At 41.7% G+C, this 23240-nt stretch overlaps 1 protein-coding gene across 4 annotated transcripts in view; it reads right to left on the minus strand.

Annotated features, from left to right (window-relative positions):
* arap2 (ArfGAP with RhoGAP domain, ankyrin repeat and PH domain 2) overlaps nucleotides 1-23240 on the minus strand; it is a 98877-nt gene that overhangs the window by 59686 nt on the left and 15951 nt on the right. For all 4 annotated transcript variants that reach the window (XM_041031032.1, XM_041031031.1, XM_041031030.1 and 1 more), the window contains exons 8-10: nucleotides 20955-21075; nucleotides 12537-12730; nucleotides 3880-3986 (exon numbers count right to left, since the gene is read on the minus strand). In XM_041031032.1, the coding sequence (XP_040886966.1) occupies nucleotides 3880-3986; nucleotides 12537-12730; nucleotides 20955-21075 (422 nt within the window). The remainder of the gene's footprint in view (nucleotides 1-3879; nucleotides 3987-12536; nucleotides 12731-20954; nucleotides 21076-23240) is intronic.

A 23240-nucleotide genomic window follows, 5' to 3' on the forward strand; every position in this document is an offset into this window, starting at 1 on the left:
GTGCTTTTTATCCCATTTGCTGTGTAAGGCTTTTATGCTCTGCTACCCTACATACTACATGTAAGTGAGGGAATCTAATTCTTTTTCATGAATGATGAATGGGCATATGGCTCCTTTTGCATGCATGCATGCATAATGTGCGTAATGGTAAGAGTCAAATATAAAGTGGTTTGTATTATTAAATCAACGTTTTTGTTAAATATAATCATTAAATGTTAAATATTAAGAGCAGTTAATCAGTTTAAGTGAAGAAGCATCAATATTTCTTTTAAAATCAGGTGTCACGACACCTAGTCATTCCCAAAAGCATTCATTACTGAGACACTGAAGAGCCTGGATATGAGAATAATCAATGCAGCCTCTACATTGACCTTGATGTGAAACAGCGCAGTGCACTTCAAAAAGCCGCAACTCACCATTATTTAAAAAAAAGAAAAAAATTAAAAAGCATGAACATCAGTCATATTTAAAAAAAAAAAAAAAAAAAAAGAAATACAAGGTGGTACTGTAAGATAAGATGAAAACACTTTGAGGAAACACTGGCATCTACTCCAAAAAAAAAAAAAGATAAATCAATTAAACATTTAACCAAAATGGGATTTAGCCTACTTAAAGTGGTGTTCAGAAGGCATGAGAAGGCAAAACAAGTATCAAGAAATAGTGAAGTCAGTGCATAACAGATTTCCTGAACCAAACATATTAGCCAATGCCAATACTGAATCTCACTTTGATGAGTATTTTCTGGATTTATGTGGGGCTAAAAATCAGGAGATCTCAAACCTGTTCTTGTGAGTCCTCCAGTGTCATGGTCAGTGCCACATTTGATAGCTTAAGTGCCCCTTCTTCAGCATATGTATACATGGTGAAAGAGTTACTGGTCACTGCAGTCATTTCTCCTGTCCATACCGGCTGTGAAGGGATCTCTAACTAATTCCAGCGAAACTAAAGGGAAATTAAATCCAGAGGAAGGAATTCGGTGCTAAAAAGACTGTAAATGTTGAAAGCCTCTTGATTTAACTCAGGCTGCTAAACCCTCATGTTAGCTTCAGCTTCACGAACAGGAGCAATCAATAATTCTTTCACTGTACTTATGGGTCTATAAGTAATGTTTAAAATAGATTAGAAAAGTGTGAGCCTTTACTTTAAAGGGTCATTTTATTCAAAATACAAACACTTAGCCTGGTCATGTCTACCAATGCAGATGGAGTAGTCTGTGGGGTTTTATATTTCACAGTGGGATTTTCACAGTGCATGAGTGTGTTTGGAAAATTAAACCGGAAATATTCACGAGAAGACATGTCCTATCAAAAACACTGCTCAGGACAATCCAAAGACCTCACTGTCGCACGTTTTCATTACGAAATGTTTTCAGCCAAAGGGAAAAACAAAAAGAAGCAAAAGTGTTCACAGGCTTCAGTAAACGTAGACTGGCATGGATTTTCTACAATACGCCCTTCAGCTAGGCATTTATCTGCAGCTTTACTTTAGTAAAAGCGCTTTCTGATCAAGAGCACAAAGTTTTTCTTTTCTCCAAACTTGAGTGTCTTTGCTCGGTAACATCTCCGCTCCTCTCCGCCTCATTGTCATTCTCTCTACTCATAAAAGTCTGCGATTGTATCTACCACAGCGGACTGAGCGCTCTGTCCATTTAACGGCAGCAAAACAATGGAAAAGCCAAAGTGAGTCTCCACAGCTTAAAGTGATTAGATGAGTTTCTCACTAATCCCCACCTTGAGCAGGTAGGAGAACGCTCCCAGGGCTACCAATCGATTTGAAACACACACACACACACACACAGACACATATACACAATAAAAACCTTTCAGCAATCACCTCAGCAAAACAATTTGGGAGACCTGAGCTCATTTTAATTCCACCTCTTTTTTGTTGCACACAAAATGGCAATTACGCCCAGCGTATTAACGAAGCTGCCAAACGATGGGACCATTAAGGGAGCTGACACAAACAGATCGATCGTACATACAACAGACAGGTAGAGGAATGAGGGGAAAAAAAGTCTTTACACAAGGCAATGGGCAAAAAAAAGGAAGGGGTAAAAAAGAAGAGAAGATAGTGAACAAGCACATACAAACAAACAAGCCGTGCTTTGTCCAGGCAGCTGTGACGGTTGTATTCTAAATGGGCCATTACAGCACAAACAAGCAGCGCGCTCATTGATTGTAGGCCCTCTGGGACCGGAGCCGCCTGAAAGGCTTTGTGCCCTACAGAGGTAGAGACACCTGCACCAAGCTCCCATGGGGAGACTTCATAGAAAAATCCTGATTGATAATTAGGGATTTTTTGTACAGAGATCTGTTCACATGTGGTGTGTGTACGGCAATGACCAATAAGTCTGTGAGGTGTGCGGAGGGTGGCGGTGGTCGACGAGGTGGTTTGTGAGAGAGATCTGACACGACTGAAAGAGAGCGTGACTAAAATACAGCGAAAAAACAAACACGTAAGAAGATTCTTTTTGTCTCATTAGGGCTGAGTCTCAACTGTGTGACATGCCTGCTCATTAGTTTCACAACTTACATCTCAAAGGAAAACACACACTATGTTTTGAATTTTAAGCGTGTACATTTAGTTTAACTGTCTGGCAATAAGAGTGAATTTCACTGTACTAGCTAAGTAACTTTTATTTTTGTTGGTGACATTACAGGACTAATCATTTTAGCTCTGTTTATATTTTCTGTCACAAAGAGTTCACGGGTAATAACTGAATATGGTCAACCCAATGCAAAGTAAGACTGTTCATACAAATCACTTCCATAAAACGGCACCAGAGTCCAACTGGACTTTTTTTGGTCCGAACTAGAGTGGCAGCTTTCACGCAACCAATGGATCTATAGGGCAAATGCACCAAGGTTCATTTGCATTGTACCACACAGTGATGATTATATGTGACATTCATATCCAAAGAATTATATTATATTTGGTCACAATAACAATAAAGAACACTTATACTCCTATTAATATTTTTCTCTTTTTTTGCCCTCCCTGAAGTTTTGTTTTCAATAGATTTTCCTTCTAAGATAAATAATGGTTTTATATTTTCACAGTACTGAAGGACAGAAAGTAAGAAAGTTGTGTATACAGCAAAAAAAAAGTAATAAATGATCATTGTTTTCTTTATAGATATGTCTCAGGAGAAATTCTTTACAAACTGTTTTAGTGTGACTTAATGCTCCAACTCTCCAGGTAAGACGAAAAGCCATGGTTATGAAAAAGACAAAAAGGGCAAATCTGATATGACTGTGTGAATATTCTTTCCTTACAAGAACCCTAAACTCTTATCACACTGTGAGACTCTTAATACCTTACATGCATAAGAGCAGATTAACCAAAATGCCTGCCCTCACCTTTTAGCAATGAATTTGGATGTTTTATGAGATATGATTATTGAGATTACAATACAGTGAAGCAAGAAGCTTAGTGTATGTGAAGGACACCAAACTATACGGCTGAGATGACATGATAAAGCACTGGGTCCTGACATCCTGCTGCTTCCCACAGTAAGGTTTTAAACAAATACGGAGGTGTACTACAATGTCAACCTGTTGAATGCATCATTCTGAGGGGTCTGAGATCCCTTCACTTAACATTCATCTTTTAGATGATGGAAAAAAGCAATAAGAGACAGAGTATATGTTAAGGAGAAAGCTGTGAGATCAAACAGAGAGAGGGCACTTTTCTCTCTCACAGGTAAAAAGACACATCATGCATCACACATTTTAGCATGAATAGCTTTCTTTGTTGTGGGACAGGCGTGGGGGGGGGGGGGGGGGGGGGGGGGGGGGGGGCAAGAAATACAAACACCTAGTCAGACACACAGCTACACACACTCATTCGCATGCACACGCACAAATGCACACGTACCAGAAGTTCTTGAAGGGTGTGTTGATTTCAAAGCCCCTGCGGTCCATGTCTCTAATATTGGCAGCAGTCAGTTCCACTTCAGCAATAGCCAGTCCCGCTTTGTAGTCCTGGAAAAACACAAGCAGAGAGATGGAGATCCACAAATTTAATTTTAATTAAGTGTGAGGTAGTTACAGCAGAGTCGCTTCAAATCATTAACAATTTATCACCCTTTTTCCCCCATAAGAAAATAGCTTCTTCACTTTCTTACCAAGAGTTAAATGAGAAGATTGATGCTACTCTCCTGCCCGTCTGTCAAGTATGGAGGTAGAGCCAGGAGGAGAGCAAGGCTGGCATAAAGACTGGACAGATAATCTGTCTCTCTGTAAAGTTCTGCACCTGACTGCTGCTTTTCAATAAATAGTTCTACTATCCAGTAACTACCCATAAAGACCTGTGGACAGAGCTGTGCCAGCTGTTTCCTCTACACTAAACTAAACTATTCACCTCCCAGATCCACTTTTACCAATCTTCTCATGGCAAGAAAGCAAATGAGTAAAAATGTTGTACTCCCTTAACTTAGGTAAGGAACAACTGCTGCTGCTTTTTTTCTTTTGAAAGTATATATGCAAATGTTCTAAATGAATCCAGAAACTATTTATAACACTCAGAAAAGAGAACGTGTATTCCCAAAGCACCCTGCAAATGTTATGGGCCTTCACAAGACACCATCTCAAGCCCTTTTTGGTTAAATTAGAGACCTTTTCTAATAAGGTGGGATCAACAGGTCACCTCATTAAAGTCACAACTTGTTTCTCGCACAGGGCTTGAATGTCATTTGGTGAAATAAAAACTAACAAACACCAAAGAAGACCAACAATCACCGCAGCTACATTCTCAACCTCGGTCTTTCCTGTGGGCTGTTTTTGTGTTGTTCTTTTAGGAAATGGCACTGAATATAGAGTCAGACATGTGAGAGAGAGGCCTGCTGAAAATAGTTTGTGACAGACCAATAACACACCCAACAGTTCTCAGCTTTTTCTCCTTCACACCGATGACGCATAAACCTGGTCTGTGCATGACGTGTGCAAGTGTTAAAGAGCGACAGGAAAGGATAGAGAGGCTGTAGTGTGTTTTGTATTGAGTGAGTGTGTGTGTGTGTGTGTGTGTGTATACCTGCGTGATTCAGCAAAGCTCTGCAAAAGGCAAAGGTGCATCTGGGGAATCCAAACCAACCCAAGCTTTCAGCCTCGATGTTTTCAGAGGCCCATTTCAGAAATAGGGGTTAGATGCAGAGGCAGAGTTTTCATAAGCTCCACTGTAACTCTGCATCGCACCGCGCCCCTCCCTTCTCCACTTCACACTCACAGTGGTTTAGACCATTTTCTATAGCCTAGAGCTCGAGGCATCCAACATTTCAATACAGAGAAATACACACTTCACTCCATTACTGAGGCACATAGACAACGCCAAAAAACATGAGTCAAAAGATGGGGAAGAGAAAGACAGCAAGAACACAAAGGAAGGGGAATGAGGGAGAAAGTATAAGTGAGAGAAGGTCTTGGTAATCCTCAGTGAGAGTGGGTGAGACGGGTGAGGGGTCAGCTGAGCAGTCTACAGAAAGAAAGCGTGTGTGTGTGAGCGCGTGCGTGTGTGTAGAAAGAGCCAGAACAAAGCAGGATCTGCGCCAGTGCTCAGCAGCGAATCACAAAATACAGCCTTAGCGAGGAGCGCTAAATGCTGCCATGCTGTGCCAGCTCCGAAGCATGTGTTTTTTCTGTGCTAACTGTTCTTCACCAGCAAAACAATTTACACTAATTACACCAAACAAAGAAAAGAAAATGAATCGACACCATCTTTGTTGATTAGGCATTTTTTGGGAATACATGGCCTAATGTAGCAGCGCGAAGACGTGTGCGTTTATGTATGAGGGGAAGAGCGCTGCCACATCTCTTGCAGAATTCTTCAACTAATTAGCAACAAACTTCTCAGGGCAGCTAAATTTTGCAGATTGCAACACAAAGAGGAAGTCACTTAAATATTTGTGTGCCACAGGATTTCCAACCTGATCTTTCAGTGTTGTGTGGGTTGGTTCAATTGGGGCTAATGTTGTCAAAATCTTCATTTGACCATCATTAGCCCCAATTAGACTACTTCAGCAAATTTAGAGGACTCCCTCTCCTTTCCTAACAGTTCTGCACAATAATATTGAGACAGAGAAAATGGAATAGAAATATAGCTAGTGTGGACTGATCCTAGGAAACGTTATGAGTAACTAAGATAATCTAAGCAAGTGGATGACATAAAAGACACAAAGATAAAGAAAAGAAAAGAGCAAGAGAGCGTGAGTGAGACAAGTGAATTCACTGTATGTCCAGGTCCTAATTGAGCTAAAAGTTTTGATGTGAGGGGCTTCCGGTGCAGCACAAAGTGGCCTCTCTATCCTATCAATTATAACTACGTGCAGTCATCGCTCTTTAAAGTTCAGCGTGTTCTCAGGTTTGAAGTCGCATGACGCGATAATGAGAGCGCGAGGGTGACACAGTATAAACCGACCTCATTCAAAGCTCATTCTCACTAAGCATCCAGCTCTCGCCATGGATCTGAAGGCAATACACGGCAGTTATTCAAACGCAGAAGGACAAATGGTTTACATGTATGGCTGTATAATTGTTCTGTTTCGTACAGGGAGGATGTATGGAGGAGGACAGCGTCTTGGCTGTACGTGCACGCAAATGCACGAGCGTTCCCACCTCTCTGAATGTACATGCGCGAGTGTGACTGTGCTGAGAGGGCAAAGCAGTCACCTATACCTAATGACCCTCATCCCTCTCAGGCAGCCAATTAGAGCGCTGGGTGTTAGCGGCCGTCCAGCCCTCGCCACTCGTTACCTACCCAATATGTGCAGTGGCCTCCTGCCCTCTCCAATTAATTCACCAAGGATGGAAGGAAGGAGGGATGGAAAGAGGAAGGAGAGGCATTAGAGGTAAAAATAACTCACCCAATTACAACAGCCAAGGGGTAGGTGGCAATAATGGCGCTTACAGGGGGAAAGGGGAAAAGGCCCTTAGGCAAATGCTTGTACGTTTGTGCGATTTTTTGCAATTTTCTACTTTCTGTCCACAAACCATACTACATCAAACATCTCAAAGAGTCTAAACTCAACTTAAAGTGCAAAAAAAATCGACTCAAATCAAGTAAACACACCAAATTCCTGCACCATGTGAGAAAAAGGATTTCTCCCGGGCCTAAAACGAATAACCTTAACCTGGTAAGTGCTGAGCAAAGGCCCACACTGAATATTCTAGTCATGCATCCAATTATAATTTCTTTCAAAGCTTTCCAACCTCTTATTGTGTGAGTCAGTCACTCCACAGTGCCGAGCTTTTCTAAAAGAAGCCAGACAAGAAGAGGCGGCCTCTACTTCTATCTCGAATTCCATGTCCACTCAACCACTTAAGCTGCTCTAAAAGCATGCAGGGTAAGACCGTCTCGCAGAGGGATAGGTGAGTTTAAAAGAGCACACACTCAATGGAGACAAAAGACTTTTGATTATTTTAAACATCAGGTACTGAGACAGAGGGGCCAAGGACAGTGAGGAGACAAAGACAATGATAGTGGTTAAAAGAGATGCAGAAAAAGACAAATAAATAAAAGCAAAATATATTCTGAGAATATATTATGTATTGAAGGAGAGGTTTTAAACTACAACCAGCAGCCAGTGAAAGTCACACCACTGGCCTGTCAGCCGCATTTGGTCAAAAATATTTCATAAAACTTTACTGTGCATGTGGAACACAGCTATAAAGGCTTTATGAGTCTGACTGCCGCTTCAGTGTCAGTTAAGTTGAGTTGGTAAAAAAGTAGGTTTGACAAAATAAAGGTCCTGAGGTTGAGTATCTAATCCCAAATGAGTCAGTTTACAGTTTAGCACCAATCTGGATCTCAGCATGAATCACATTATTGTTCAGATTTTTAAACTTTGTAAATTCGATCTAATGTTTAAAGATGCATTAATAAACACTTTTGAGCCATGCTGGCTCAAGGGATTTCAGTGTTGGTCAGTCTATCCATCACTTTGTACACTTTGTCTTTTAAATTTGCTCTCTGAGGTGTATCAGGTATGGCAAAAGAAACAAAACTCATTACAAATTCTACGAAACGGCCTAGCAGTGTTGGGATGCTGTTAACTGTTACAAAGATGATCTTAAGAGCAAATGAGAAAGAGATTTAATTAAAGCAGAGATTAATTAAATCCCCGGTCTCACTGTTATTGTCTACTCAGGATACCTTTTCCACCAGCGAAGGCTCTAACGTATGTGTAACTTTTGTTAAGCAGGAATTAAAGTGCATTTTTCGGTGAGCATTTTTGCTCAGCCAATCGTGAGCCAAGATTTCATTGTAAAAACTGGGTTCAGCACAGCTTGTGGGAACTGGTTTACATCCGAGATGACAGCAAGAAATATGATCATCCAACAAACAATCAATCAGCTACTGGAGTGAAGACAAACCAGATAACACTTGTGATGTATGAGATGATAAGACATGAAACAAGTTGCTGTGGTTGTAACGATCAGCCTATGCAGCCCATGGCAGGGAGATCTTTCTCAGAGTAAATGTGTGTGTGTGTGACACACTTTGTGCACAGCCTGACTTTCTTTACCTTGGTGTTTAAATGACCTTAAACACTGCTCCATCACGGAGCTTACGGTCCATGAGAAATGGGGTAGGGGTGGTGAGGGAGGAGCTGGGAGGATGATGTTTCCAATAGCTCGTTCATCATGTTAGATTAAATACTGCACTCCACTGAACTTGAACGGGGCAACGGTCTACCTCCCTCTTGCTCTCCATCACTCTCTCCTTTTCTTAGAACCCACCAACGCTCGTTTCTCACTCATGCGACCCCTACACCAAAGCGCCCCCCCCCACAATCCCTTTCACTTCATCTCTCTACTCCTATCTCTTTGTTTCTGTCTCTTCCTCCCTTGTCTTTTCATTTGCTGTCTGTCGTCCTCTATGAAAAATGCTCTGCCGCTGCCGCTGCATTTATGCCGGGGGTTTAGCTTGTAAGCTGAAATAATACAATTAATTTGTTCTCTCTCAGATTCTCTCCTTCCCTCCGTTTCTCCCGCTGTCTCAGATCAAGGAAGTGGAAATGTGCTGACATGGAGTGATACCCAGAAGAGAATTCTAACAAAGATGTTTGTTCACCTTAATGAAGAAAATAATGAAAGGCAAACAACAAAACTACAAGAGCGAGCGAAACGAAATGAGAGCCAAGGAGGGATGGAAATGAGTTGAATGCGTGCAGCATTATCAAATATGCACACAAATACGTGTGAGGCACTTTAAGAAATAGTATCAGTGCTGTGAGGTATCTCTCCATCTCAGATAGGATATCTTGTAGGAGTAGGCAGGGAACAGAGTCTCGGAGCGTGTGCAGGGACTATCAGGGCTTAATTGGGCTGACATCAAATAAAAAAGAGAAACTATGAGTAAGAGAAAAAGTATCTGCTTTATTCTACTGCTAAAAGATGTAAGCTATGGAAGAGTGTATTAGTCTGTATGAATAAATTCTAAGTACACAATAATACTAAACAGGCTACTTAAAGGACTCTTTGGGGCCCGTGGTCATATGAAAACAAGAGCCTCTCTTGTTTTCAGATGACCAAATGGTTGGTTAATATGCAGCACTATGGAGTTGCATTGTGGGAAATATCTTCCAGGGGTTTTGGAGCTTGATCAATACCAGGTACTAAAAAAAGATGAATTAATCTTGACACTCGGCTTCATCAGTACTGACCATTCTTTTTTCTTCTTAGATCCATCTCTCAAAAGTCACCAGAATTTACGTAAGTGAAATACTAAGTCAGGAGAAGTCATTTAAAGACTATAAATATTCATCAGAAACATAAGGACTGCATGCATCTTCCAAAAGGCTCTAGACTCTAGACTTTTCCTGACTTTTAAGACCCTACACATCAGCTGTTTGTTTGGTAACTGCAAAGAAAACAAGGCAAGACCATAAAGTAAATATGACACTTGAAGAAGACATGAAGTCAGAGGTAATGGGAATAAAGCCACATAAAGTTTTAAAGGCAAGTGCACTACTGTCGATATTTGCTGAAAAAGCTGAGGATTTCAACCCACAGACTGAGGTGAAGATCAAACTAAACTTTTGTAAGACAACATTCAGAAACTTTTGTTTTTATCTTTCTCTTCTCTCAGGTTAGAGCTTTCCATCTTTCCAGCAAGTATGGTCGCTTAAAATTTCAGGAGGTCCAGTCACACAAATCTGCTTCACAGCAAACACAGCCCATCAGCTTCATGTCATGTTTAATAAAACGAGAAACAGTTTGATTAATAGTCCAAAAAGTTTCTGCATAAATATGCACTGAAACCACTGGATATATTTAGACAAATAATATGTTTGTGAATACTTAATAAGTTTTTTGAATCAGTAGATAATTGCAAATTTAACAGAAGGGAAATATGCTAAAATATAATTAAGTGCAAAAAACATTGAAAACAGATTTCTAAAAAAAAAAAAAAAAAGAAAAGAAAAAAAAGCACAACAAAGTGCACATTTTAGTCTCCCAAAAAAAAAGCTGGTTCTCTCCTTCTGTAATATATTCACTCATTAAAGTGGCGTGCAAATTTTCTCAATATCTGAGAGTAATGATGAGTTTAAGCAAATGAAAAATGCCACAGCTTTTAAAGGGTCACATTAATTGCATGATAGACCCCATTCCAGGATTCCAGTCTCACATTCAGTGTCAGAAACACTGTTAAATATTTTCGTCCTGACAATGTTTTGGACCTTGACAAAGTGAAGTCAGTGCAGCTGTCATCTTTTAATAGTATGAACTTCTCTTACTTTTAAACAAACTGTCTTTTGCCATCGCTTGCGACTTCTCCCTCCCCGTCTTGCTGCTGTGCACCGAGTATTTGCATAAAGATGCCAATGGACGAGGCGCTGCAGTTGGGAGATCCTCGCATACTAATGACACTGTGACACCTGTCCAGCTTCTGACAGTTCACATTCAGTCAGATGAAACTGCAGTTGCACAGAGACAAGTGTGGGTTTCAGCTCGCGTCCACAAAATAACAGAACACTGACAGCCATCGATAGTAGCCACACCCGCGAATGGACAGATGGTCAATACCTAACTTTATGAATTTCAGCAGACAACACAGCGCAACTCTCTCTTCTCCCTTTCACATCAATCTCCTTCTTTGTCTCGCTCCGTAAAGGTTTTGCAGAAATTGTCAGCAATACTTGCGAAAGTGTCAATCAAAAGGAATTAGTGAAACCATAACACAGATCGTTCTTTCAAAAAACAATAAGAAGAACAAAAAAAAAACTTGTTTGACATACCTATCCCCCAAAAAGCCATCATCCTGTCACTCATGTCCGTCATGCAAGAATGGATGTTATAGCTACAGATAACTTGACCAACCAACCGCAAACCAAGGTTGTTTACCATGGTGAATCTGGCACAACAACAGCAAAAGTCTAAAACGCAACAACTTTGCTATCCTTTGATGCAAATTAGCCAATATCTGGCCTAAAGGTGGTACTGGAAAGACAATGTGGTTGTCTACTGAAGAGATGTTACTGGAGTCGCTTTACAGGAAGAGCAGGATCCGGAGTTTTCAACAGAGAACATGAAAGTGTTCAAAGATTTGTGTGGCGTTAGCTCTCCAGCTGTGGCGTGCACAGACTCTCCACGGGATTGGGGTGAAAATAAAAAAGGGACACCGCCACTGCTCCGCAAATTACTGTTAGGGCTTTTTTTTTAGCCCTATAGGTCACATGAACAGAACATACAAGAGCAGAGACGTTCTAAATATAAAGGCACTTGGGCCAATTAGGGAAGAATTTTGGCCAGCAAAGGGAAACTGGGCCTACCAAAGCTGCACTTGGCTCATTAGAGGATCACTTGGGGTCACTTGGGCTGACCAGACTTACTGGTCATTCACTGGGCAACAATGATACTGTAAAGTGTCTCTTTAGAGTGATCCGGGACTGGGAGCAAAAAGGCCCAGGGCAGTCGTTGCCACTTACAGCACTTCTGCCTGACTAGTCTAGTACTAGTACTTTTAAAGTTGATGAGACGAGCTAGGCTGGATTACCAGCCTGGCAAAGCTAGAACTTTATCTATTAAAATAAAGGCCTCAAGATGGATCCTACCTGAAGACAGGTAATAATGTAACCAGGTAATCAATCTGTCTTGTAGAGGGTCCCTGACTCAAAATTTACACTAATTACTAAGAAAATTACAACCAGGTCCCCCTGTGGGTTAATCTGGCACTGAGGAGGACCTGATTTGTTTGGTCATTATTGAGGATTGTCCCAGTTCCAACTGCTAATAAGGCACTGCTCCCACTAACAACACATCTGGTCAATAAAGTTGCATAAATAAGTTGGTTACAGGCATTCCCGTGTGCTACCATGTGGTTGTACTAGCAATATACTGTACCTCAGTGAAACCTGAAGCATTTCCACACGTATATATTTCCTTTTTGCATTACACATTCATGAACATCTCCATCTCTCTCACGAACCTCCCCATCTCCGCCTCATCTGCTTCAAATAGGCTGTGATTATTATCTTCCTTTTTCAAACAGGAAGCTGTCATCCTGTGGAGAGGAAGTCCCAGTGGTGGTGGAAGTACCTGTTCTGTTTTGCAGAGCCTGACTTTGCTCCCCGCCAGGGACACCAGAACTCTGCCTTTGTAACCACGGAGCTCCAGCAAGCCTCGCTTGTTTGTGGAGGAGGGGTGCGCGAGGCTGTCGGAGGGCTTCTGGGAGCCGCAGGCGGGGGGGCGCGTGGCCGTCTGAAGAGTTTCCATCCACTCCTGGCGCTCCCCTGTGGACGCGTGCATGATTGAGAGACAGAAACAGAGAAAAAAGAGAGGTATCGTGAATGAGGATACAAGTGTGATTGTGTGGAAGAGAGTGAAAGCAAGAGGGAAAGAAATCAAGAAAAGCCAGGAAGGAAACTAGACGAAGGGAGATTAGGGCATTTTAAAGTCTTTGAATTATAGTGTTAATTCATCATTTTTCCATCCCTTCAGTGAGTTACATTGGCTGCCTTCACTGCAAAGTGATACAGACAATTTCAGCCTAAGACAAAAGTAATTGAAACACAGGATGAGCCGCGATTGGTGAAAATTAAAGTAGCCCCTGGAAAAACAATATACTGCAAAGCTAAAAAAAGTGCAAACTCTAGCACTACAGATACAGATAGCTGCTTCTCTGAAATTTGCAAGCCTCAAGTGAGATGAGGCAGGGGGTAATTTCAGTCAGAGACAACACCTAATTAAAATATACAATTAAAAAAATATAGCTCCTAATGAGACAGCCACAGTTCTGTGAATCCACTAATTTGTCTCAACCTGGAAACCAACAGAGCATAAAAATGTGCGACTGTCTTGTTTTGTGGTTAGAGCAGAGCTGAGCCCTGTCCCATTTATCAGCTGATGGGCCCTTGATTTCGGGCTGACTTAAAACAGAAACCCTGTCTAAAAAAATGCACCTGATGGCTACATACATGATATCATGCTAACAAACTGAGGCTAAGGATGCATCCCAGGCAAAACTTCAGCATCCTCACACATGGAAATAGAGAAAAAGAACTGTTTGGTTATTGCAGGGTAGAAATAGTAAGTTCTCGTATTATAAGTCTGATAAAGAAAAACGTAAGATCAAACTGTTATTTTGGCCCCGGCGTGTTTGACTGCTTAGCATTCATACATATTTTATAGTTATTTGGACCATCCCTGCTCAGGCGAGGGGTTTACCACACTGTCCTCTAACTGGCACCTCACATGTTTGGTGTCTTCAAAAGCTGTTTGTCTTTGAATAGGACACTGAATCTCAAACTTGTTGTAAATCACCCTGGCTTACTGCACAGCTAAATGGCTCAAGTGTAATGCAACGCATCATGTTCCAAACAGGGTTTACATTCAAACGATGCACGCTCAAAAGGCCTCTCAGATATCTTCCTCTGCAACTTTTCAAACGGACATAAAAGAAGACTTGAAGCTGGTGCTGTAAAGCCCATTCCCTTACCGCCCAAGACATTGTGCTATCAAAGCCAGCAAAGTGGAAACACGAGAGATACCAAACGATTGTAAACAGACAAGTACAGACACACACACACATCACAGGTCCACAGCAGCACCCACAGTGGTAACTGTTCAATACGAGACAGAAAAAGAATAAGAAAAGGGAAAAGAAAATAAAAAAAACAGAACTGTAAGCTGATATGAAAAAGAAAGCCATCGGTTGTGAAGGACCTGCAAATTTGAGAAAAGGCAACAAGGCAGCCTTTTTCTTTTTTTTCTCTAAAAACAAAATCATGAAAGGTACAAAGTTTTTGAAAAGTAAATGCAATTCAATTCAAAACATGTGCAGCTATCAACACATCATCAAAACACACACAAAAAAAAAGCAATTCTCTGACAGATTGACAGACTTTTCTGAAATGCACAAAGTGACAGAGCGATGCTCTCAGAACAGTGAACATCTGTGCGGAGGACAGGGGCATCACCACCCCCCTGTTTCAGGAAATGTATTTTTGGATAACTGTGAATTTGAACAGGGTGGAGAGTTATTATGAATGATCTGCAGACACAGGATGTGATGTCTGTGTTTCCAAATGGTTCTAATGTATTTTATTAAAATGTTCAGGATGGAACTGAAGCCTTTCCTTTGTGTCTCCACCTCTCTGTTTCCTTTCATTATCCATTATTATGCTTAATATGTGCCAGTTCTTTGCCAAAAGAGGAAAAAGCACAGACACACCAGTCATGTTGCCAAAATCAATTGAACTATTAGCTTTGTGGGCTAAGGAAGAATGAGGAAGTATTTGTCGAAGGTCTACAAATGATCCTGTTGAAGCAGGCGAATTTTGAAATAAAGAGAATAATTGTTTTTGTAATACTTTATTGATCTGTTCCATGGAAAAATGTGTCTGCTCACTTTCTCCTCACAGCGTCTCCAAAGAACAGAAGGCCTTTGAGTAGCTGCTGATTTTGCTCAGCACATAGGGACTGTCGAGGCAGCCCTTACTTGTCCAGGCATTCATGAGTCCACTCGGTTGCAGGCAACTGAGTCTGGTCCAAATTCCACTCAGTTGCCAGTTTATTAGGAACACCTAGCTAAAACTAATACAGTCTAATACAACAGACCTGTAATAAATCCTTCCTTCACAAAGGTTATAATGTTGGGTTTTTGCATTATACTGATATTTAGCCTACCCTCATTGATCTACTGATATATTTGGGGTGGACTAATTAATAGAAACAGTCAACAAAAAATGATAAACGATTACTTCGATCATAATTTTTACAGCAACATTTGCTAGTTTCAACAACTGGACTGGATGTTTTTCTCTATGGTAGATGACAGTAAACTGAATATCTTTTTATTTTGGACCCTGGACTTCACAGCTTCCCTTCACTTTACAGTGTGATCTGTGAAGTGCAGGGGAAAAGGAAATCTCTTTTCGACCACAGGTGCTTGTTAATTGGTGGCTCATCGTGCTGCTTCTAGTGCTGGCATTATCTCTCTGTTTGGGTCTGCCCCAGTTGAACACATTCTGTGTAATTATCCTCAAGTTCATTTGGATCAGGTCTGGCGGTCCTCGGGTCCCTATATTTTTTTTTTTTTTTTACATTAACTTATGGAAAGGCTTGGGCAAGTTTTCAGTGGGCTGTTTCAGACGGAAAATTTTTGAACCTGTAAAACCCTTAATCAGAGGTTTCACAACTTGTTACAAACGCACAAATACAAAGACAGACTTTTTTTTAACTGTGAGCCTGTGTAACCCTCAGACTGACCTGCCAGTGTGTCCTCAACATACTCTCCCTCTTTACGGAGACAGAGGAAGGGGAGCTTTCTGAGTGACCTGTCAGTCATTTCACAGCCACTGTCAATCTGATGTTGTCGTAAAATTGACCTTAATTAGCCTCTTGACTGTGACCTTCTGACCCTCCTGCAGAAGTCTGCGGACGTGTTCTTCTCTCTGACCATGCATGCAAACGTATCCACCATCGTCTCTACACTTCTGGGGAAAAGTCTTCCAACTCTCTGGGCATCCTACTCCTACAAACCCCCCCAGCTCCCAAATACTGTATCTGCTGCCTGGTCCCAAACTGAGTTCTGGTCTGGCTATCCCCCGAAGATTTTTATCAATTCACAAAGAGCCTGTATCAATAATGAACAGCCTACTCAATTATTAAGTGCTCTTTACATCACGAGGCTTTACTGTTCCGCTCCCGCCCTGCTTTCTGAGTTCCATTACCTGTCCCGCGCTCACTTATTTGCCTGTTCATTTATTCAGGGCCTCCTTCCTCTCTCCCTCCACTTTCCTTTTCGCCCAAGCTGTCAGTCTGAGCACAGGAGGGAGGGCTGGAGTGAGGAAGAAGGTGGGAGGATCGAGGGTAACTTCAGAGGAACAGAGCAGACAGTGGTATGTCCATACGCTTCAGTGTTAGCATGTGGACATCTGACTCATGTGCCTGAATTCGTCTTGCGTACATCTGACTATATGTTTTTGTTTGTTTGTGCACACAAGCTCGCTCATGAACCTAGAGCATGCTTGCCAAAATTATTTTTACTCGCAAACACGCAAACACGCCCTCACCTCACCTCACCTCACCTCACCCCTGCATGCATATAAAAAGTACATACAGCTACTCTCAGCCACTGAAGCCCAACAGCCACATCTACCTTCATTGCTTGTTAAGAGATATATGTATAGCCATGTATTTGAAAGACTGTTCCACTTTACATGGAGAGAGAAGAGGAGAGAGGCAGATAGTCCTCATTGAAAGTGGATGAGATGAGAGCCAGGTCCACTCAGCGCTCAACAGAGATCTTAGAAGCCGCCCACGCAGTCTCCATCAACAGGAATAAAAAAAGAAATAGAAAAAAAAACACACAAAGCAGAGAGACTGTGGCCATTTGCTTTGTCTTCTCCAATTTCAATTGTCTCATGCCAATATATGCGTACAACATAGAATAAAATGTTTACAATATTCTTTAATGTTTAATCTGCATGTGTTTGTCATGTCATTTTCCCCTTTTGCCTAAATTACTGGCATGGACAATATAAGCAGCCAATTTTAGCAGACGTATATGCACCAGCGTGCACAGTGTGCCAGTTCCTAAGTAAGCAGGAAACTGCAGAAATCAAACCATGTGTTAGGGTTAATTAGAAAAACTGTTCAATTCCTGATTTGTGCAAAATGATGGTTTAAGTTTTGAGTTTTGAGGTTTGTATCTATCTATAAGCTAAAGTTAAAACAAACCGAAAATATTCCTCCCTATTCCTCCCACCCATGTTTTTCTTCCTTACTTCTCTTTTCTCTAACTCTCTCTCCTCTCTCCTCAAACAATCCTAACATGTTATAAGCAGGCCTGTGGAAAGGCAGCTGCAAAAGCATCAGAATACAAATCATCAACAGTTTCTTCACAATAAATCCAATCTCTTCTCTCTTGTTGCGTGTTTCACTGCATCTCCTCCACACTTCACCAACACTCTCTCCTTGTCCTGACCGTTTTTCATCACTCTCCACCGTGTCTCTTCCTGCCAAACGCTCCTTCCCTCTCGCTTTCTTCTCCCCCCTATTCCTGCCACTACTCACCGCATCACTCTCTCACTCTCTCCCTGTCTGCCTTCCTTCCTCCTTCCATCTCTCCTCTCACAAGCTGACAGTACCTGAGGGAAGAGGCCACCTGCGGACCAAGTGGAGAATCAGCCGACAGCTGTGTGCACACTCTCTCCGGTGGCCTTCAATTATTCACTCACTTCTCCCTCCTCCTTTTCCCTCTCTCCATCCCCACTCTGCCCTTTTCATCTCTCCCCGCCGTCTCTGCCTTTACCTCTCTGTTGCTTTTTCACACCGAGCTTGCGTGTCTGCCTGTCTCGCTCTATCCATTCCTGTTATTCCCTTGCTTAATCCCTTCCTTCCCTTGTTCCTCTTGCTCCTATCCCATCCTCCTGGATGCTTTTTAACACTCTCCCACACTCTTCTGACCATCACTCCATCATTTTCTCCCCCCTCTCACCCCTACTGCATCAGCCCAGTAGCTCCTTAACTCCACTTCACTAACCTACTCCTTCTCTTTCCCTCTGTCTCTTCATGTCTCCCTCTTTCTCATGTGTTTCCCCAAAGATTGATGACTCTCTGCCACAAGGCGAGTGGGCCTGTTTAAAGATGCATGAGGTGATGGGGCCAAGTTTTCTCCTCCTTCTCTCTCTCTCTTCTCTTCCTCTTCCCAACCCTTTCTTCTGACGGCAGCAGCCACCTCCGTGAGAGGCTTCCCACTGATTCCAGGCGGTCAGAGGCCCCCTCTAAATCAGACAGCCCTCCCAGCTCTTGTCAAGATGCCTGAGTGTGACGTATGACGATCAACTAGCAGACAGAGTGATAAATGATGCCGCTGAGGATCTGCGACTCATAAATGGACAAAAAAAAAAAAAAAAAAAAAAAAAAAAAGCTGGCAGTCGTCGATATGATGATGCACTGAATCAACAGGGCGAGGAGGGAGAATCGCTGGTGCTCAGTGCTCAGTGTGGTGAAAACAGAGGAGGAATAAAAAGTTTGAATTGCAAGTTGCTATACTACTTTCTTATGAACCAGAGATGATGCAAAAACTGTATGAAGGCTGGATCAAGCTGCATAAAGCATAACGGTAAATATATATATATATATCCATCAAGCAATACCATAAATAGAATACTAGAGCACAAGCACAAAATATATACTGATGTGAAGCTCAAATGGCAGGCTATTTCTATACAGTAATGATTACCCATGGAAGCTTTTATGAATTGTCACGAGCAAATAATTGAACAAAGTATAATCGGAGTGCTCAGAGCTGACCGTTGAGCTTCTCCATTAGAGTAGCTAGAGCTCTTGACCATTAAGAGCCTTGCTCAAGAACAATCCAACCATGTCTATATTTAAATGTATTGTATTGTTCTGCTCATAACCTTGCTTCAGTAACCATTCCACCACTGGCTTACAGGACACTGACTGAAGAAGAATTATGTCTAAAGTCAGGTCTAATGTATTAGAGTCTACTCGAACAGCTTTAGTGCCAAAGCTGTTTCTAACCGAGCACTGAGGACTAAACGACCAGTTGAATTTATCAAAGGCAAAAAGCTGATGCTCACACGCAGCGATGAGCAGGTCAGATATTGATGATTCTAATTCGAGCTCAACAGATGTCAATATGTCAGTAACTTGGCATTGAGGTCTCAATGATCTGGTCAATAAAGATCTTCCAGTTCAATCTGTTCTCAAATATTCACACTGTACCACCCAATGAGTCAAAGGTATTCAACGCAATATCCATGCACAACTCAATTTGTCCAATCTCACTTATTCACATGAATCAAAGGGCAGCCGGTATCTGACCCCAGAAACGGACCCTCGATTAGTAAATGAGCAGTTTGACCTGAGCTGCCTAATAGACTGCCATAAAGCGGGCAGGAGGTAAGGAGCGGAAAGTGTCTCTTTCCCCTCTCATTAAGGCCGACACAGACAAAGCTTCCACCTGAAAGACGATAAGCAGAGACAACTCTTATTCCATTTTGTCTGACAGAGGGATGAAGAGAGGAACGAGACTATTAAAGGACAGTTCCTGGGAGGTTTGAGATTTTGTTCATTTATTCTAACCTTTTAGATTAACTTCATACCATAGGCTCAGGCGGGGACATTAAGTCATTACTGCCAGCGACATCTCCCAGAGCACCATTCACACCCATTCACATAGCATCATATTCATGGAGTATACACAGAGTATTTAGAAGAAAATGAAATAAGACTATCAATACCATGTGAGGGCAGTGGCAAGAAAAAAACTCCCTTTTAACAGGAAGAAACCTTGAGCAGAACCCGGCTCATATGGGGGGACCCTCCTGCTGATGGCCACGCTGGGTGAAAGGAGGAAAAGAAGGACGATCTGATCTTTGACATTAACATGAAAACTCAAGCTGGGAATGGAGGAGAGGAGGAGAAGGACATGCAGCATATAAAACATGATACAAACAGGGCTGGCAGTGGACAATGTTAGAGGGCCAGCATTCAGATTACAGAACAGTTAGTGGATACTGTGTGCTCAGCAGATTGCAGTTATTGACAAACAACAGTTTATCCATTCACACAGTGCTTCTGTGCAGCACCTAGGACCAAAGTGCTTTATAAATAGTCAGTGAGCTCAGGTTTTGGTATCTGTACAGGCACAATAATGATAAAACCACAAATTTGTGTTTTTTTTGTTTCCATACCAGCAAAACATGTTACTTAGTTTTAGAATTTTATTTATTTATTTTTTAACTTTAGAACTTGGCTGTTTCAGTCCAGTCTTCCTCCATGTTTAGGTCAGGCTAAACAGACTCCAGTTACTTAATGTACAACATTAGATCAGGGGACATATAGCATGTTCATTAATGAGCTGTAGAGGTGCTGGTAGGCGGACGTCGTTAGATTTCAAGAGAGCGAGGCTAGCCGTTTTCGTGCTAGGCTAAGATAACTGGCAGCTGGCTGTGGTTTCATATTTAAAGCACAGATGTGACAGTGATATCAATCTTCTCATCGAACACTGGGAAAGAAAACAGAGCCAGACTAGCAAATAAGCTCATTTTCTCAGAAGGCAGAAGTTTTTCTATATGTATGGATACCCTGCAAAATTATTTTAAATTATGTAAAAACCTCAAACTAATGGTGTCCTTTAAGGGTGAGTAGCATGAAAAATAAATGGCAGAGAGAAAACTGCATGTGGAAAAAAAATAGAAAAGAATAAAGAAAGAGGTGAGACAGAAGATTACCAGAGAGGCATTTAGAGAGTGAGGTAAGAATGAGAGAGACAAACAGAAAGGGAGGGGGGAGAGGGAAAGGACAGAGAGAGGCGGGGAAACAGGGGAGAACAAGAGAGAAAAACAAGGCCAGACAGGGAATCAGACAGTCAGAGCAACTGAGGCAGACTGACAAGCAGAAAGAGCTGAATGAGTAGCTGATAGATGACTGAAAAATGCAGCACAAAAAAAAAAGAAAAGAAAAGTGCACTTGTTGTACCTTCTCTTTCAGCCCGGAATATGAAAGTCCGAAGGGAGGTGACTACCTCAAACTTGTTGTCACCCAGTCCTCGCACCTGTCTGATAGCACTGGCCAGGATCATACCTTTGGAGTACATTTCCTAAACAGGGGGACACATAAATACAGATGAGAGTGCAGCAAAAACAAACACAGCTTCACGCATGCTAATAATGTTATTGAATTGTTGCTTTTTCCAATTATCTGCATCTGTGGACCCACAATTACTGTTTTCCAGCGCACTGTTTGCATCAATAGATGTGTAATTCTGAGTTGTATTACCGTGGGCTACGATCGCTTTCGATTTGAAACGCCACTGACAGACATCCTCAAACTAGAGCCATAACCCATCCATACAGAGTCAAATTTATTCGCAGCAATAGCTTCCCTGTTCCTTTTCAAACACTAACTTTGATAAATGGCACAGAACTCTTGGACAAGAAGCATTTGAATCTAGAAACTGATGCAGCCTGGAATATCAAATAAATACTGTATCTAGTCATATGAGATTTATATGGTTTACCAAGCCTGCTTGCATTGATTTGACCTTTGACATTAACATAAAAACTCAAATCACAGACTTGAAACATGTATAATTTGAAATGGAGGTGCAGGAAATGGTCCAAAAAATAAACCTACATTAAACTGAAGAAGACCAAACACAAGAATAACACACATGGTGCTGTCATTTGGGCGTTAGGAGACATCATAAAACTAATCTATAAGCGGAAAACAAACTTCTCAAATATTTAAAAAGAGACATGCACACTGTACTGGGGATTTGGGTAAAGCACAGGAAGTGCTTGTTGGGTAAAGCGGGATTCGGCTGTGTGTGTATTGTCTCATTACCCCCATGTTTTCCCCCAGCAGCTCTAGTGGAGGCATCCAAATAAGGAGGATGTTGCACTGGAGGCTTCATGACCCTCTTTACAGTCTCCCTTGACAATGGCAATTAAAGTACTGGGTCATTGTCAATGTGAAAAAGAGACTGAAGGGGCGAAAAAGAAAAAAATCAAACCCCAATATTATCACTTCTAAAGAAGCTGGGACAGAGTGGAAGCACCATCGGATTGGTATTCAAACCATGATGTGGTAGATATAATAGAGAAATGCCCTTAAAGTAGTTAGAAAAACCCAAGAACTTCTCAGATTGTAATGTTCTTGCAGTAGAGTGAACTGAGGGACAGTACGCTTCAGTAGCAGCGTATAAAATTACTGGGTTATTTAAAAAAAAGGGGAGGGGGTGTCGTTGCAGACATTGCATTATTCATGTCGATAATGTCATTATCACTGCAATGTATGAACAAAACAGACATGTCTCCATGTTTTCTCTCTGTTGCTCTTCAACGGGCTTGAATTTAGATTTTCTGCACTTCTGTGAACACTGCGAAGGCTTGCTGTAATTTCCATGTGCAAAAATTTCCGTTTGCTCTACTGTATTGCCGTCGTCATGTCCTGCGAAGACACAGAGCGCGATGTAAGCGAAGGAAGGGTGAAAGGAGAAAGAGAAATGAAGTGAACTTCTGACTCCTTCCTCGCCATTGTTAATTAAGCCTGTGACCTTGCCATCCACAAAAGTCTATTTCTAGAGATCATACACCCAAAAATATACCAGCCGGCGCACAGTCAGTTAGAGAGAGAGAGTTGAGGTGGAGGGCTGAATGGATGGATGGATAGAGGGAGCGTGAAATGAAAAAAAAAGAGAGAAATTAGGTTTGTGTGAAAGGCCAAGGAGAGGGCTGAGAGGAAGAGAATGGGAAGAGCGTGGAGAGATACAATGAAGAAAAAAAGATAAAAACAGAGAGGAAAAAGCAACAGTGAAAAGCCACACTCAAGAAGACACGCAGAAGAAAAGGGTGGCGTGTGGGAAAGAGACATGTAGAAATGAAGATGCCTATGAGGGTCAGAGAGGGGTCCTTCTCATATTAAAGCAGGATGTTAACAACGGCAAGAAGTGGCTCAACCTAATTACCGACAGCCAGCCTTGTGCATTTCTCTCCCCAGGAGTTTCACACCAATATCTCCCCTCTCTCTCTCTCTAAATTTAGACAGAAGTTAAAGGAAGGTGAGGAAAGGAGAAACTACGTGTGTGTTGTGTGTGTGTTGTGTGGATGTGTGTGTGGATGAATTAGCTTGGTGGCTGCATGCTGATAATTATAGCCCAGTATGGGTTAACAGTAATTAATTGTTTTAATTCTAGTTTTGGGGTCATGAAGGAGAGAGTTGTTTAATTGTGAGTTGTGCATCTGTAAATACTCTGACTGCAGA

This window comes from Toxotes jaculatrix, chromosome 23 (assembly GCF_017976425.1).
Source record: "Toxotes jaculatrix isolate fToxJac2 chromosome 23, fToxJac2.pri, whole genome shotgun sequence".
NCBI classification, from domain to species: Eukaryota; Metazoa; Chordata; class Actinopteri; family Toxotidae; genus Toxotes; species Toxotes jaculatrix.